Here is a 17,349-nt window from a genome sequence, read left to right on the forward strand (position 1 = left end):
CAGCATACTTTTTATTGTATGTGTTCACATATATGTATATTTAAAAAAGACACTGATCAGTTTTTCTTATAGTATAAACTAATGGCTATTGGGTTTTGCTGTGATTACACCTTTTTGGCTAGCTCTCAGACATTGCTGATTTTCATTCACCACAATCTCATCCTTAGGTTCCGATGAGACCTCTGCAAATCAGCCATCTCAGCCTCCCAAGGAGTCCTGTGTTTGGCAATTTTTTTTAAATGAGGCCTGGTGGGAAGAAAGTATCTGCCAAATATGTAATTTTTGAGACATGCCAAAAAGAGTACAGTGGGGCAGCCGGAACAAACAATATTCCATGAGTAACACATGGGATGTGGTGATATTAGAGAGCTACGCACCCTCAACACCCTGCTAAGACTGAGTTAGCTGGTGCTGCAGAGCTTGATAACTCATCAGGTGTGCCCACATCTTTCCAACCTAGTGAGACTGTGCCTGCCCAGGTACTCACCGCTCAAGCAGATATCAACCCTGCTTATCGGAACAAAGCCCTTTTTTGCTGTTATACAAGCAGAATATTTTTTCTTCTGAGACAGGCGGGACTGTACAGCACAGGCTTGTCCAGGATCATACATGTAAACCTAGGCAGTAGTATTTGTGACAATTTTTTCCTAGTTTTTTTCCTCTTCGTTTTGATGGAGATGTTTTTTGTTTAGCACCACTTTCATTTTTTGTTATACCCTTTTTAACAAAATACATTTAAAAACAAAAACACAAAGAAATACAGTTGTTCATTTTTTTAATTAAAAAAGCTATTTTCAGAGTGACCCTATCCTTTCATCATGTATGTTGTTTGTACTGTCACCCTTTTTTTTCTTTTTGATGACTCTTGCGAGAAACTTGCGAGTGCCATGACGCTCTCATACATTGTGTGGTTGACTCTTGCAGGCCTCTCAAGAGAGCCAGACGCATAGTCCTCCGAGTCCACTGCTTTACACTCGCGAGCCTCTTGGTAGAGTGTACTTTTATAATGTAAGTCAAATTTTCACTGAACATATCCTTTTGTAATAGGTATAATTTGTATGCACCAGATTTTCGCTACCTCTTTTTTTACACAATCCCACAAGACTCTCATGAGATCTTAAAAATACTTTTGAGGAAGAATTTAGATTTTCCTTCATTACAATAAGTACTTCCTACAATCCCCACTACTAGACTAGCCTGGCCTATCCGCTGAGACCTTGCATGAAGATAACTATTGTGTAGAGAAGGGCGTAAACAGATGCTGCCTCTCCATTCACACTTGTCCCAGGCTCAGTAGTGTGCATAGTAATGTGGGAATGATACACACCTCACATGTGAGACTTCACTATTCCATACTAAGTATAGCAAGTACTAGCCTCCCACCAGACTCCTCTCCCCGGGAAATAACCATATTTATTAGTGTGTGGGAATGGGTTTCCCTGTCCACTCACAGCTCTCCCCAGCATGACAGATATATACAGTAGCATTTAGGGAAACATTTTCTTCTGCACTAACACCTATTTGCAGGACGACTTGGGTGTACAGTATGGTGTAGTGAGCCAATGGCCTCTGTGCTCACACCGCTCCTTAGAACAGAAGTGATGTGCAGTGCTGTCCAGGAAGGGAGTCCTCTCTCTGTTCACACATCTTACCAGGGTAAGTGGTGTCTCTAGCAGGGTTTGAGAGAAATGTATCTCTCTACTTACACCTCATCTCATGCTGACGGGTATGCATGGTAGACTGTGTGGAGAAACTGCCCTGCTTCCTGACACAAGTCTCTTGCATGAAAACTCTGCTAAGTATAGTGGGGTGAGATACGGACCTCTCTTCTGTGATGTGTGTCTTGGATAATGCGTGTAAAAATTAGGATGTTAAAAGTGGTTTGCTCTTGTGGTCACACCTTTCTGCAGTATGACAGAAGTATAAGTAAAGCATGGAGTTGAAATCACCTTTCTGCTCAAAAGTATGTTTGTATAACATCTATAGAGACGATGATATGGAAACACACTGCCCCTTCAGGTGAGACAGCTCCCTAGAATAACATGTGCAAAGCAGGCTGTGGGCAGAAATGGTTCCCTCTTCACATATCTCTCTTTATACTGATGAATGTCCATTGTGGAGTATAAAGTGGAGTATCATCTCTGCTCAGAACAGTGTCTTGCATAACTCATGTCCATATTTCATTGTGAAGATATACTTAGCTGTGTTTCAAACACCTCCCAACGTCAACACTATACATAATAGAGTGTGGACAGCAGCTGAAACAGTGTTTATTAGTATATAAACATGCACTTACCTCTGTGCGAAGATTCCTCCCGCAGTACAGTTACCTATAGTACAGCATGCAATACTTCTCTGTTACCTGTACAACAAAATAACTGGCTCCTTTATTACCAACTCTCTGTAGGATTAAAGATGTGCATAGTAACACTGACATACATATATACATGTAATAGCATATTCACAGTCCCTGAACATGGTACTGCCAGTTTTACTGAAATTTGCAATACTATATTAAACTTGAGGTTTATAATAAGTATTAAGGAAAGTAATCCAAAGTAACTTTAAACTTCTTTTTACAATTTAACAACAATACAGAACTACAACTACATTTACAAACAATGTAAACAACTATAACATGAAAAAAACAACCTTAAAATACATAACATTTTTCTGACACTGATAAGCACCTCCTAAAGACACCCTCTCCTTTTTGCTTTATTTGCTTACTAGAGTTTGATGTAGGTAGCACTGCTTTTTTCAGTCTTTTAGCCACCTTAGCCTGCCAAAGAGTCTTTATATTCATGCTATGTTACGGAAGGCTGAGTGGCAATAAAGTCTCAGCAAAGCAGCATTCCTCTATTTAGGGTTCAGAAAGCCTAGCTCGTCCAGAGTTAGTTTGTGCTGCTGAAGTACTGTACTGTTCAGGCGACTCCACATCCTTCCAACCTGAATACGCTGTGCTTACAGTTAGTTACTGCTGAACAGTACAATAATCCTGCATCTCTTAGCAAGGCTCTTTGCTGCTTATGTAAGCAGATAAATCGTTCCTCAGTGACACGTTTCCATTTTCCTCCTAAAAAAGACAAAATAAACAAAAAGATTAAAATGATATACAGGTCAACAATTGATAACGTGACATCAGTATAATTTCTAAACATTTCTATCTTTTTCACCCACAATCACATATTTACATTTAATGCACCAGTAACTTGTTATTACTTTTTGCTAAAAAAAAATACGACCCCTCACCCAGTGTACTTTGTTCACAAAGAAATTATAATATGCTATCAAACCTAATTTCATAAAAGCTTAAAATGTAACACATTCTTTGAGACACCTGTGCTAAAACTAACAGTGGCTTTATACTCTAGGAATATCTATATCATCACTCAAACGTTTCATATATGTACAATGAGGTTCACAACAACATCAGTCCAGCTTGTATTATTACATTCTTTGGCTTTTAATTTGAGAAACACTTCTTCCTTCACCTACATGTACACACAGTTTGTACACTTCATTTTAACGCAATCTGAAATCCTTGCTCACAGCTCTTTACATTCTAATCTGTACATCTCAAAACCTATTCTACATCACCCCAAACAACTTTTCACTCTGTGAACATTCTGCTAAATAAGTGTACCAACATTAATACACTTACTGACACTTCACAACAAAGTTTTTGAAATATATTTATAAAAACCTGAACTTGGAGTTCTTTCTTAAATGCAAATGACCACACCAGTGTCTTTCAACTCCAGATAATTTAGCCTCTGCTGAGCACAACTCAAAGAGATTCATTCTGTTCTAAAGCACTAAGGACAAACTGAGTTATCTCTGGTTCTGCACCCAATCAAATTACAGCATTTCTCCAACCATGTATTAAGAATGGTAACTATTGGTTGAACCTTGTCCCATTTTTTTTACTTCTCCCCATAAGATCTCACAAGACTCTTGCAGGATCGTAAAACACCTTGTGGCAGGCCCATTCATTTTCCAAGCCAGTCTCGTTGGATGCTTGTGAGATCCCCATAAAAACATCACATTACCTACCTCTCACATAGTTGGTCACAAAAACAAGCACCAGAATATGCATTAAAACTAATGGAGTGTATGGAGAACTCATATACTCCTTTTTCCTATCCTCAATTGTAAAACGTAGTTAAAACAACAGTAGTTATCCATAGACATCTCCTGTCTATAGTCTGCATACACACAACAGTCTAAATTGAAACCTCTCTCTTGAGAACGATTATCTCTACTCCAGTACTTTTCTTTACCATCCAGCAAACCTCTCATGAGTGTGGGAGCACTCAAATACATGCCTTCAGCTGTGCATTTTTCCGTCACTTGCTAGAGTCTTGCAAGCTAAGCATTTAGGGGGTCATTACGACCCTGGCGGAACAAGTCCGCCAGGGCCGTGGGACGCGGTGGCACCGCCGACAGGCCGGCGGTGCCCCGCGGGGCATTCTGACCGCGGCGGCTCAGCCGCGGTCAGAGAAGGGAAACCGGCGGTCTCCCGCCGGTTTCCCGCTGCCCCAAAGGAATCCTCCAAGCCGGCGCAGCATGCTGCGCCGGCATGGGGATTCCGACTCCCCCTCCCACCATCCAGTTCCTGGCGGTTCTCCCGCCGGGAACCGGATGGCGGGAGGGGGAGTCGCGGGGCCCCTGGGGGCCCCTGCCGTGCCCATGCATGTCGCACCTTCCCACTCCGCCGGCTCTATTACGAGCCGGCGTCATCGTGGGAAGGGAGTTTTCCCCTGGGCTGGCGGGCGGTCTTGTGAAGACCGCCCGCCAGCCCAGGGGAAAACTCGGAATACCCTCCGCGGTCTTACGACCGCGGAGCGGTATTTCGGAGGGGGGAAGCCTGGCGGGCGGCCTCCGCCGCCCGCCAGGCTCGGAATGAGGGCCATAGTGTATTTCTCATGGACAACAGGCCTGTGTCCTTCAGTGTTGGTAGTAGAGTAATGAAACACATAAGCCTGTGCACTCACACCATTCTCTGTTAACAATTTTCTCTACCACAACCTACCTTTGTTCATGATCTCACAAGATTCTACCCCCTACCTTTTTTCATGATCTTGCGAGACTCTTGCAAGTTCGTAAAAGTTTTTAAAGTCACATAATGTACACTCCCATTCATTACAGTACTTACAACTTTTTCTTTCTTCTCCTAGGACTTTAGGAAAAAGTGACTACTCCAGTCCCAGCTTTCCACAGTATGGCAGCAGTATAAAGTAAGGGGTGAGGAGAGACTGGACTTTTCAAAAACACCTCACCATAGGATAGCCACTCTACACAGTAGGGTATAATAGGGACTGGTCATTCCACTGTGACTATTCCCCAGGACAGGAAGGATGAGCAATACAGTGTGGGGGAAGGACTGGTTTCAACACTGAGAACGCTCTCTTGTACGAAGGGTGAGTGTACTAATATTTAAGAAAAATCTGGCCTCTCCACTGAGACCTCTCTCTGGGGTGGCAGCTGCATGCGAGTAAGGTGTGGGGAGGGAATGGCCTCTATCCTTAGATCTCTCTCATGGATATGCATAGTAGGGTGTTGGGAGGGACTTGCCTCTCTGCTGAGACATCTCTGTTGAATGACAGATCCACAACTAAGGTGTGGGGAGGAAATAAGCTCTAAAACCAAACAGTTTCTCCTGGATGACAAGCATACATACTAGGTTATTGAGAAACAGCTGGGTCAGTTTAGGCATCTCCCAGGATCAACACGTGCAAAATATGCTGTGGGTAGAGATTCTATTTGCTTGTACCTCTCTACATGATAATGAATGTTATTATCAGAGTGTAACAAGCATTTGCAATGCAATAGGTCTTGCATTTACTTGAGCTGGGGCTATTGGAAATGTAAATTAATAACTGGACTTTTTTTTGCCAGATTAATTGGTCAACCCTGCCGCATATTTTGGTCCTTTCTGCCATATAATTCCCGAGGCCCTGCATATAACTAAAGGGCTAGTAGCCCTACTGGAATATTTTTTTAAACAAGGCACTTAAAACACAGACTACTCCCAGGTGCAAAACATATTTACATGGCAGTTGGTACTGGCGACATTGCCAGCGGGGTGGTGAATAAATAACTGTACTCCAAACATGCACGCCTCCTGGATCACTGTCCCTTTACTGCAGTCTAAGGAGTCGAAAAAAACACCCATGATTTTTCACACGCTTGAGGAGAGCCACCTCACATGGTATTAATGATCCTAATTCAGTCTTGAACTGAAATATTAGTTTTAAAATATTGGCCATTGTACAGCATAATCAACTGTAAGCTCTCCTCGAGGTTAGTTTAAATACACTCAAACACAGCTCACGTTTCACAGACCCAAACGTAAGTAGTTCATCTAATCAGGTTTCTTCTTTGTATTCGCAGCTTGTATCACTTTATGAAAATAAAACTACAAGCCCCAAAATGCAAAAGCTGAAACTTTAACTAAATGAGCAAATCACCCATCAAACTAGGGAGCTGGACAACTCTACGAATAATACCCCAAGCGTTGGTTTCCAGCTTGTGTCACGTTATAAAAATAAAAGTCCCAGAATGAATATGTGTGCTGCAAAGAACATGTACTAAGCAGATCAGCGTGCATATAGTGTAAAAATTGCAACATAACTCTGGCAATTAATGTTCTTTCAGGAGAGAGAATGTACTTTAGTCTAGTGGAAGTGTGGACTCAAGATTAGGTAGCGCAGGGTTAACCCCTTAGCTGCCGGGCCTCCCCCCACAGGGCTGGGCCCTTTTTGGCTATTTGGGGTAGTTCATGCTTAGGCCTTTGTAACGTTTTTTTCCACATAAGCTATCCACACCAAATTTGAGTTTTTTTTTTCAACATCCTAGGAATTCTAAAGGTACCCAGAGTTTGTGAGTTCCCCTGGAGGAGACAAAGAAATTAGCCAAATACAGCAAACATTTAGGCGGTCATTCTGACCGCGGCGGCCGGCGGTCGCCGCCCGCCATGCGGTCACCGGTCGCCGCCCGCCATGCGGTCACCGCCAAATGGCCGCTCCGCGGTCAGAAGACCGCAGATGCCATTCTGGTTTTCCCGCTGGGCCGGAGGGCGACCGCCGGCCCAGCGGGAAAGCCCCTGCAACATAGAAGCCGGCTCCGAATGGAGCCGGCGGTGTTGAAGGGGTGTGACGGGTGCAGTAGCACCCGTCGCGATTTTCACTGTCTGCTAAGCAGACAGTGAAAATCATGGTGGGGCCCTGTTAGGGGGCCCCTGCACTGCCCATGCCAGTGGCATGGGCAGTGCAAGGGCCCCCAGGGGCCCCACGACACCCGTTCCCGCCATCCTGTTCCTGGCGGTAAAAACCGCCAGAAACAGGATGGCGGGAAGGGGGTCGGAATCTCATGGAGATTCAGCCCAGACAGGGGAAAACCGGCAGGAAACCGCCGGATCCCCTTTTCTGACCACGGCTTTACCGCCGCGGTCAGAATGGGCTGGGAAGCACCGCCAGCCTGTTGGCGGTGCTTCCGTGGTCCCCGGCCGGAATGACCCCCTTAGTTTTTTTCAGAAAAATGGGGAAAAAGGGCGGCAGAAGGAAGCATGTGTTTTCCCCCCTGAAAATGGCATCAGCAAAGGGTTTGTGGTGCTAAAATCACCATCTTCCCAGCTTTCAGGAACAGGCAGACTTGAATCAGAAAACCACATTTTTTAACACAATTTTGGCATTTTACTGGGACATACTCCATTTTTACTATTGTTTGTGCTTTCAGCCTCTTTCCAGTTAGTGACAGAAATAGGTGTGAAACCAATGCTGGATTCTGGACAGCTAAACATTTCTGAAAAGTAGACACAATTCTGAATTCAACAAGGGGGTAATTTGTGTAGATCCTTAAAGGTTTTCCTACAGAACATAACAGCTAAAATAAAACAATATTGAAATAGAGGTGAAAAAATTAGCCATTTCTGTCCACGTTTTCTTCTTTAACTTTTTCCAGCTATAACAGATTTTTGACAGCAATATACCATTACACCTGCTGGACTCTTCTGGTTGCGGGGATATATAGGGCTTGTAGGTTCATCAAGAATCCTAGGTACCCAGAGCCAATAAATGAGCTGCACCTTGCAGTGGGTTTTCATTGTAAACCGGGGATACAGCATTTCATTTGGTGAAATATAAAGAGTGACAAATAGGTATCAAGGAGACCTTTGTATTTACAAAGTAGGCACAAGATAAGGTGTTGAGGAGCAGTGGTTATCTGCACATCTCTGAATTCCGGGGTCCCCATACTAGCATGTGAATTACAGGGCATTTCTCAAATAGACTTCTTTTTTACACACTGTCTTACAATTGGAAGGAAAAAAATTAGAGAAAGACAAAGGATAATAACACTTGTTCTTCTATTCTCTGTCCCCCCAAATCTCCCAATACAAATGGTACCTCACTTGCGTGGGTATGCCTACTTCGGGACACGAAACGCTACATGGACACATCACATTTTTACATTGAAATCTGACCTGTTTTTTTGCAAAGTGCCTAGCTGTGGACTTCGGCCTCTAGCTCAGCCGGCACGTAGGGAATCTTAGCAAACCTATATATTTTTGGAAACTAGACACCTAGGGAAATTCACAATGGGGTCACGTGTGGGTCTCTCTCCAGGTTCTGTACCCAGAATCCTTTGCAAACCTCAAACTTTGGCAAAAAAACACTTTCCCCTCAGATTTCATTGCTGCAAAGTTCTGGAATCTTAGAGGAGCCACGAATTTCCTTCCACCCAGCATTTCCCCAAGTCTCCTGATACAAATGATACCTCCCTTGTGTTGGTAGGCCTAGTTCCCACGACAGGAAACACCCCAAAACGCAACATGGGCACATCAAATTTTTACATTGACAACTGGCGTGTTTTTTGGAAAGTGCCTAGCTGTGGATTTTGGTCTCTAGCTCAGCCGGCACCTAGGACAACCTACCAAACCTGTGCGTTTTGTAAAACTAGACACCTAGGGGAACCCAGGTTGGGTAACTTATGGTGCTCTGACCAGGTTCTGTTACCCAGAATCCTTTGCAAACCCCAAAATTTGTGAAAATAAAACCACTTTTTCCTCACATTTCAGTGATAGAAAGCTCTGGAATCTGAGAGGAGCCACAAATTTCCTTCCACCCAGCGTTCCCCCACGTCTCCCGATAAAAATGGTACCTGACTTGTGTGGGTAGGCCTAGCGCCCGTGACAGGAATGGATCACTCAACGATCAATGTTAGTCCTTACATAATGGCAACTGTTGACCCTGGGGTGATCCATTCCTAATGCAAGCACTAGGTACAGGCCCTCAAGTTGGGTAGCGTACAGTACAGTACAGGTGAGGAAACACTTGGTGGTAGAAATTTTGCGAATCCCAGCAAATTCTAGTAGTTTGTGTGACCGAAATGCTAGAAAAAATAGAGTTTTTATTCAACATGTCACCTTTGCAGGGTATCCTGGGTAAGAAAACTTTGGGGAATCCACACAAGTCACATCTCAGTGGACTCCCCCGGGTGTCTAGTTTCCAGAAATGGCTGAGTTTGGTAAGTGTCCCTATATGGCCGCCGAGCCCAGGACCAAAAACACAGGTGCCTGCCTTACAAAACCAGGTTGTTTTGTGAAAGATAATTTTGATGTCTCCACAGTACAATTTGAGCAGTGGAATGTGGGGCTAACCTAAATCGGGGAGCTCCCAAGAGGGCACTCTCTCTGTGCTTGCCGCCGCATGCACCTGCTCTCTGGGCTGGGATAACCCGCTATTGTCTCACTGCACAGACTGTGCTTGCGAAGGGACAACAGGACTGTCCTCATCACCTCCCTCATAATCACTGGAAGAGGAGTTATCGAATGGGACTCCTCCGACTGAAAAATCACTCCCAGAGTCTGCGTCATTGTCCTATCCCTCAGATGCTGTCTCAGTATCTGCTTTCTCAGTCCCTGATCCTACATCAGAGCTGTCCTCTATAACCCGAGTGAGGGCTTGAGCAGCAGTCATCCAATGAGACGCCATCTCTGCTATTGGCTAAACTCTCGCTCTAAAACACTAGCCTACGTAGACAGTCACAAAATTGCTGCTGGGTGTGTGTGTGATGCGTGCAACAGTAAAGGTCAGTCACCTTAACTCCGCTTTTTCCCTCAATCAGCATGTTCTCTTAATACACTAAAAAAAAAAAAAAAGACACTCTATTACTTCACCTTGTCACATACCAATCGTCACAGTGTTGATCACCTCTGGCACCCAGTCCAACACTCATTGGTGCTCCCACTCCCACTCCCTCCTCCTCGGATTCCTTCACTACCACCCAGCAAGTGCCCTTTATCTCTCCATAGCTGCCACCCCCCACACATACATTTCATTTGCATTATAGCGCAGGTAATGGCTGACTTTACAAATGTACTCAGCTATTTACATAAAATACAGATTTGATCTTTGCAGTAGGCATATAAACCTTCTGTGCTACTTTATGGCATCAAAACTGCCACTAGACAAAGTCAGATCCTTTTCTAAAAGAAACATAATCACAAGAGTTACTTGACTTTGTTGTCGCTGCCTAAAAGCTACAGGTGAAACGTGTCAGTTGGAGTATGTGCATTGCTTTGAAGACACAAGCTGCAACTGCAAGAGAACTGTGGCAAATGTATATATGTACACATCTATATCTATATATATATAGATAGATAGATATATTAACAACACAAGTACTGCCGTCACAGGTACCACAAAACTTGCACTCCAAGACTTGTCGTATGCAAAAAGAAGAATTTAATGGCGACGCGTTTCGACCTCGAAGAGATCTTTCTCACAGCCAGTGCACACACTGAGTGCACCACCACCCTTAAAAACAAGTAAACCACATAAAAAATATTAAAAGGACTATAACCCATTTACAAATTACAGGAGGAAAGGCTACTTACATATATAAATTATATAAATCTCCTCTTAAATGGATAAACCTGGAAATAGTGACTTGTTAGGAAGAGAAAATATGTATAAATATATAAATAATATAAATATGATAATAATACTATAATACTGCTACCCCATTGCAAATCAAACAGCTAGAATTCTTTTCATATCCCCTACAAAGGAGAATAAGATCATGTGCTGATTACATCATGTGAATGTCTATATACCCCATCAAAACTCACTTACAAATCACTTCAAAATCACTTTATAAACATTGGCCGAGTGGCCATATCGCTGTTATTACATCGTTGTTGTCCATAACAAACAATTAAAATATACTGCCCTTTTTAAAGTTATAAACAAAATCATACACTTAAAAATGACATGAATTAACATCTTGTTTGAATGTGCATATTAATCAATTCGTTATTCTTATAAGGGACACAAACAACGACCAAAAACATGATTTTATCAAATAACCCCTTTTAGTCAAATATCACATATAAGATATGAAGACTTCACATAACCCCTATTCATACTCTCTATGAATGCTAGACCTATATATATATATATATATATATGTATATATACATATATATATATAAAAACCTAAGACATCTCTCTCTCTCTCTCTGTATATATATATATATAAATATATAGATAGATAGACATAGCTACATATATTGATATATATCTCTATGTAGATAAATATATCTATATATAGATACATATCTATATAACTATATAGATCTATAGCTCTATATATTTTTTTTCATAGTTGCATGGTTTCCCTGGGGGCCATAGTGGCCCCCAGGGAAACCATACAGCTATTAAAAAAAAGTTGCTACCACAGGGGGTCGCCCTGCTCACAGGCGACCACCTGTCAATTTCATTTAAAAAAAAAAAAAGATTTTGTAGAAACATTTTAACCCTGGGGGGGGGGCGTGATTGTTTGGGCTAGTTTTCCCCACCGGATCAGGAAGCAGCCTTACCTCTGCTTCCTGCTCCGATGGGGAAAACAGATTGTGACATCAGCGCAACCATACAAAGGGGCGCAACAGAGGATTTTTCATCCCCCTCGCTGGTGTCTACCACTGGTCGTGACCCGCATCAGAGAGGTAGTGCGGCCATCGGCCAGTGGCTGACACCCGCACCTAACAGGTTAATGTTTTTTTCTGGAGAGAGAATGTACTTTTGTCTAGTGGAAGCTTGGAGTCATGGTAAGGTAGTGCAGATGGTTAATGTGCCTGCTGCAAACAACGTGTGTTAGGCAAATCAACAAAGTGCATTAAATGTACGAATGTTAAAATAACTCTGATCATTTATGTTCAAAATACTCTGGCGATTAATGTTCTTTCTGGAGCAAGAACATACTTTTGTCTAATGGAAGCTTGGCTTCACTATAAGGTAGCACAAAGGGTTAATGTTCTTTCTGGAGAGGGATGTGCTTTAGTCTAGTGGAAGCTTGGAGCCATCACAAGGTAGTGCACAGGGTTAATATGCTTGCTGCAAAGAACGTGTACTAAGTAGATCAGAGTGCATATAATATAAAAACAATACTGTTGATCGAGTTTGCGCTCTGAGCACTGTGAGCGCCATGGCGGCCATGGAGCACAGACAAAAGAAAATAGTATTTCGCCCACACTAAAGTATATTGCCAATTGTGCAATTATCCCTGTAACAGAGTTGGTGTCCAAGGCAGTAACCAATCCACCCCGGGACAAACATAAAGCATTTACCAATTACATCAAGTGATTTTTTAAAGGCAAGACCACAAACAAATGAAAGTGATGGGTGTGAGGTCGCCGTGCATAAAAGCCCACAATACTTACAAAAACAGGTCAAAGAGCTTGCATGCTTGAACTAAAATGGAGTATCCTGTCCGTTGACAGCTGCGTCTTGCATAACCAGTGTGCACTTCTGAATGTAGGGACACACTCACCTCTCTCTCAGACAACTCCTTATGGGGACAGGCCTGTGTAGTATAGTATACACAAAGACAGAGCTCTGCTCTGAAACTTCTCTCCAGAGTGACAAGCATATATACTAAGATGTACAAAAGAACTGCCCTGTCCACTAGAAGACATCAGTGTGTAGTAAACTATGAGTATGCATTCACCTCTGTACCAATACCTACCTCTCAAATAAAAACCTTTACTCTACCGTGGGAAGAAGCACCAATCTCCACTCATAGCACCTTAAACACACATATACATGCAGGAGAACAATTATAGTTTTTGAAGAATGAACTGACACTTTAAGTCAACAATGCAAGACTATTCATTTTCACATATTTAAAAACTATTAAGGGAAGAAAGTAATAGTAACTTCCAAAGAGCAGTTTCTTATATGCAACTGAAACACCAGTATGTCTCAGTTCCAAATTCAGGCCCTCATTACGACTCTGGCGGTAATGCCTGCCGACCGCCGTGCTGGCGGGGCCCAAATGACCCTTGGTGCCGGCGGTAACCATACCGCCGTATTATGACCCAAAAAACACACGCCGCCAGTAAACAGGCAGTTTACACAAACCGCCAGGGCCAACGACAGATGAAAATCGTCGATCAGCAAAACAACACCGCCACACCAGAAATACTCTGCCCACCAAAATATGACCTACACCTCAGCACAACGCTGTGTCGACAGCAGAAACACGTCAGCGGTGTGGGGCGGCCTATTCTCAACATAGGGATCCCTGCAGGGGTGACGTCCAAACCCGAGGAAGGTAACGTAAATGTCATCAATGGGTGTGTGCGGTTATCCCTGTGTGTGCCCTGTGTGTTTGGGGTGTCTGTGTGTGTATCTGTGTTGTCTGGGTGCGTGAATGTGGTCCATGACGACAAATAATTAATGTGTGTGTTTCTGCGTAAACATGTGTGGGGGCATGCTGTTAGGGGTGTGGGGACATGTATGTGTGTTGGTGGTGTTGTATGTGTGCATGGGTGGCGAATTTGGTGTTAAGCCCGAATCCCCCCTATTCCCATAAAGGGGACTGCAAGGCTTTTCGCAACAGTGTTACCGCCGCAGAAAGAGTGGCGGTGCTCTGACTCGTAAATGGATCCAAAACTGGCTGAAAACGCCTACCGCCCAAAGGAGGTGCGAAATGCGGTTGATGCAGCACAACAAAAGAAGGTCCCACGACGCCAGAGAACAACTCAGTGAGTTGAGCATCGCAGGGTGGAGTGCTGGGGACCTGGGCCAGTCTGTGCACAAAGGAATTTTGCAAACAGTGCACAGAGGCCTCAGGAGGCGAAGAAGACACAAAACACAGGGGTACCATCGTTCTTGGGGAAGGCAAGGTCTTACCTCCTCCAAATTGCATCAGCAGGACCTCAGGACAGTCTATGTCGATGATGTCCACCCTCTGTGTCCTTAGGCACACGCTCGTCACAGTGAGAGGAGTCCCAGGGTACGGTCATCACCTTGGAAGGTGCCTGCTTAGAGCAGGGGAGTGACTCTGTCACTCCGTGGGAGATTTTGTCGGTCCTTCTGGTGCAGGATGAAGACAGGGAGTCCCCAGAGCATGCACACCGTGGAAACTGTTGCAGTTGCTGACTTGGAGCTGAGGTTGTTAAAGAAAAGTGTCTCTTGTAGACACTTTGTTGCAGTTACAGCGTTTCTTGGAGCAGGCTGCAGTTGATCTGAGGTCAGAGGATGCTGAAGTTGTTGCAGAGGATTCCTGAAGTAAACTTGCAAGCAGAATCTGAAGCGAACCCACAGGAGAGACCCTAAATAGCCCTGAGAGGGGGATTGGCTACCTTATCAGGTATGGACCTATCAGGCATAAATTGGGGGTATCATGCCAAGAAGGATCGTACTTTCCTACACCATAGGAAAAGCGTTTTTTGTTTGGCCAATAACATTGGCACCGTTTTATGAGTCTTCACGAAATTTTAAAAACTAGTACACCTCTCACTTCAGCTGCTGTTGTGAATGTTTCAGGTTGATTAGTCAAACAGAGGCCAGGACAAATAGAGGGTCCCAAAACCAATTTTCCCCCTGTAATTTTCTATAGGGATTTTAGACATGACTACAGGCCGAACCGCTGGATGGAATTACACCAATTTTGGCAGAAATCTAGCTCTGGGTCCAGAAAGATACCTTTTTGTGATTTGGAAAAAGAAATATAGATATCTAGGGACGCAAGTCCTCTGCTGAGCTGACCGATCTTAAGGTTACATCTGATTGGCTGCTAACACTTCAACCAAGTGTTTCCAGACATTTTGGGACTTGGACTCAGCCGAGTACCCCCCCCAAAAAGTTAAAAATAAAGGAAAGGGGGTAGGGTAGGAATACCCTGAACCTCTAGGCCCGGTGCCTCATGTGCATTCATGTGCTCCTTCACTCTACTGTGATGTGTGCCAGAGTGATCCCAAGGGTGTCCCTGTGTGATCCCAAGTGTGTCCCTATGTGATCCTGAGTGTGTCCCTATGTGATCCCAAGTGTGTCCCTATGTGATCCCAAGTGTGTCCCTGTGTGATCTCCGAGTGTCTCATGTGCATCCATGTGCTCCTTCACTCTACTGTGATGTGTGCCAGTGTGATCCCAAGGGTGTCCCTATGTGATCTAAAGTGTGTCCCTATGTGATCCCAAGTGTGTCCCTATGTGATCCCAAGTGTGTCCCTATGTGATTTCAAGTGTGTCCCTGTGTGATCCCCGAGTGTCTCATGTGCAGCCATGTGCTCCTTCAGAACTCTACTGTGATGCGTCCCTGTGTGATCTAAAGTGTGTCTCTATGTGATCCCGAGTGTGTCCCTATGTGATCCCAAGTGTGTCCCTATGTGATCCCAAGCGTGTCCCTGTGTGATCCCCGAGTGTCTCATGTGCAGCCGTGTGCTCCTTCAGAACTCTACTGTGATGCGTCCCTGTGTGATCCCAAGTGTGTCCCTATGTGATCTCAAGTGTGTCCCTATGTGATCCCGAGTGTGTCCCTATGTGATCCTGAGTGTGTCCCTATGTGATCTAAAGTGTGTCCCTATGTGATCCCGAGTGTGTCCCTATGTGATCCCAAGTGTGTCCCTATGTGATCCCAAGTGTGTCCCTGTGTGATCCCCGAGTGTCTCATGTGCAGCCATGTGCTCCTTCAGAACTCTACTGTGAAGCATCCCTGTGTGATCCCAAGTGTGTCCCTATGGGATCTCAAGTATGTCCCTATGTGATCCCTAGTGCATCCCTATGTGATCCCAAGTGTGTCCCTATGTGATCTCAAGTGCATCCCTATGTGATCCCTAGTGTGTCCCTATGTGATCCTGAGTGGGTCCCTATGTGATCCCGAGTGTGTCCATGTGTGATCCCGAGTGCCTCATGTGCAGCCATGTGCACCTTCAGAACTCTACTGTGGTGCGTCCCTATGTGATCCCAAGTGTGTCCCTGTGGGATCCCAAGTGTGTCCCTATGTGATCCTGAGTGTGTCCCTATGTGATCCCGAGTGCCTCATGGGCAGCCATGTGCTCCTTCAGAACTCAACTGTGGTGTGTCCCTATGCCATCCAGTTATGTCCGGTGAATGATTGTCAGCTTTCCATTATTGAATCTGCTGTCTCCATGGCCTTTCACCCCTAACACCACGTACCACTGCTTACTGCGTTCCTCACACTGGGCTTAGTTCCATTTTAACACTACACTGCTCTCAGCTTGTCTAATGTACCTGCCCACTGTGAACTGATGCACAGAATTACTGCAAAATTACTGCAAACCAAGCACTCCCTGCTACTTATTACAGCCGTTTAAGGCTCCCTGGAAGGACAGCACATGGTTCCTGTAGCAGGGAGGGACTGATATCTAATAGCAGTTGACAATATTGGGATACTTTGTATCATGTTATTGTAACTTTGTTTCATTTAGTGATACTTTGTATCATGTTATTGTTACTTTGGGCCTGATTTATATCTTAGCAGAGGAGAAGAATCTGTCACATCCACCATGGAGATCGTAATACGGTGGATGAGATATACATCACGTTTGTGACGGAGTATTCCACCCACTGAGATCTAAATCAGGCCCTTTGTGTTGTGTTATTGTTACTTTGTATCATGTTATTGTTACTTCATATTGTATTATTGTTACTTTGTATCATGTCATTGTAGCTAATGTTGGAAATAAACCACATGTCAATAATTTGCTTCTTTTTTCTGTTTCTAGGACCGGGACCTGAGACCAGAAGAGATTGAAGGTAAAATTAGTTTATTAGAGTGTATTATCTCACCGAATCACTCAGCCAAACTCGCACAGTTTCTGGGACATGCATACACACACACACACACACACATACACACACAAACACACACCATGCATGTTGAGGCCAGCGCTGCCATATCAAAACACAAGAACCCAGGGGCGGCTCCTCCATTTGGACGGAGGAGCGTCGGCACCCCGCCAGCAGCGGCAGCTGCAAAACTTTACAAGGAAACAATAATAAACAGTGTTTCTTATAGTTTTCTTATAAAGGGGAGGGGCCA

The 17,349-nt window shown here is 44.1% G+C and overlaps 1 protein-coding gene across 3 annotated transcripts in view; it reads left to right on the forward strand.

Annotated features, from left to right (window-relative positions):
* Positions 1-17,349, forward strand: part of LOC138293753 (calcium-binding protein 2-like) — a 391,577-nt gene that overhangs the window by 307,374 nt on the left and 66,854 nt on the right. For all 3 annotated transcript variants that reach the window (XM_069233093.1, XM_069233094.1, XM_069233095.1), the window contains one exon: positions 17,033-17,063. In XM_069233093.1, the coding sequence (XP_069089194.1) occupies positions 17,033-17,063 (31 nt within the window). The remainder of the gene's footprint in view (positions 1-17,032; positions 17,064-17,349) is intronic.

Source organism: Pleurodeles waltl, chromosome 4_2 (assembly GCF_031143425.1).
Source record: "Pleurodeles waltl isolate 20211129_DDA chromosome 4_2, aPleWal1.hap1.20221129, whole genome shotgun sequence".
NCBI classification, from domain to species: domain Eukaryota; kingdom Metazoa; phylum Chordata; class Amphibia; order Caudata; family Salamandridae; genus Pleurodeles; species Pleurodeles waltl.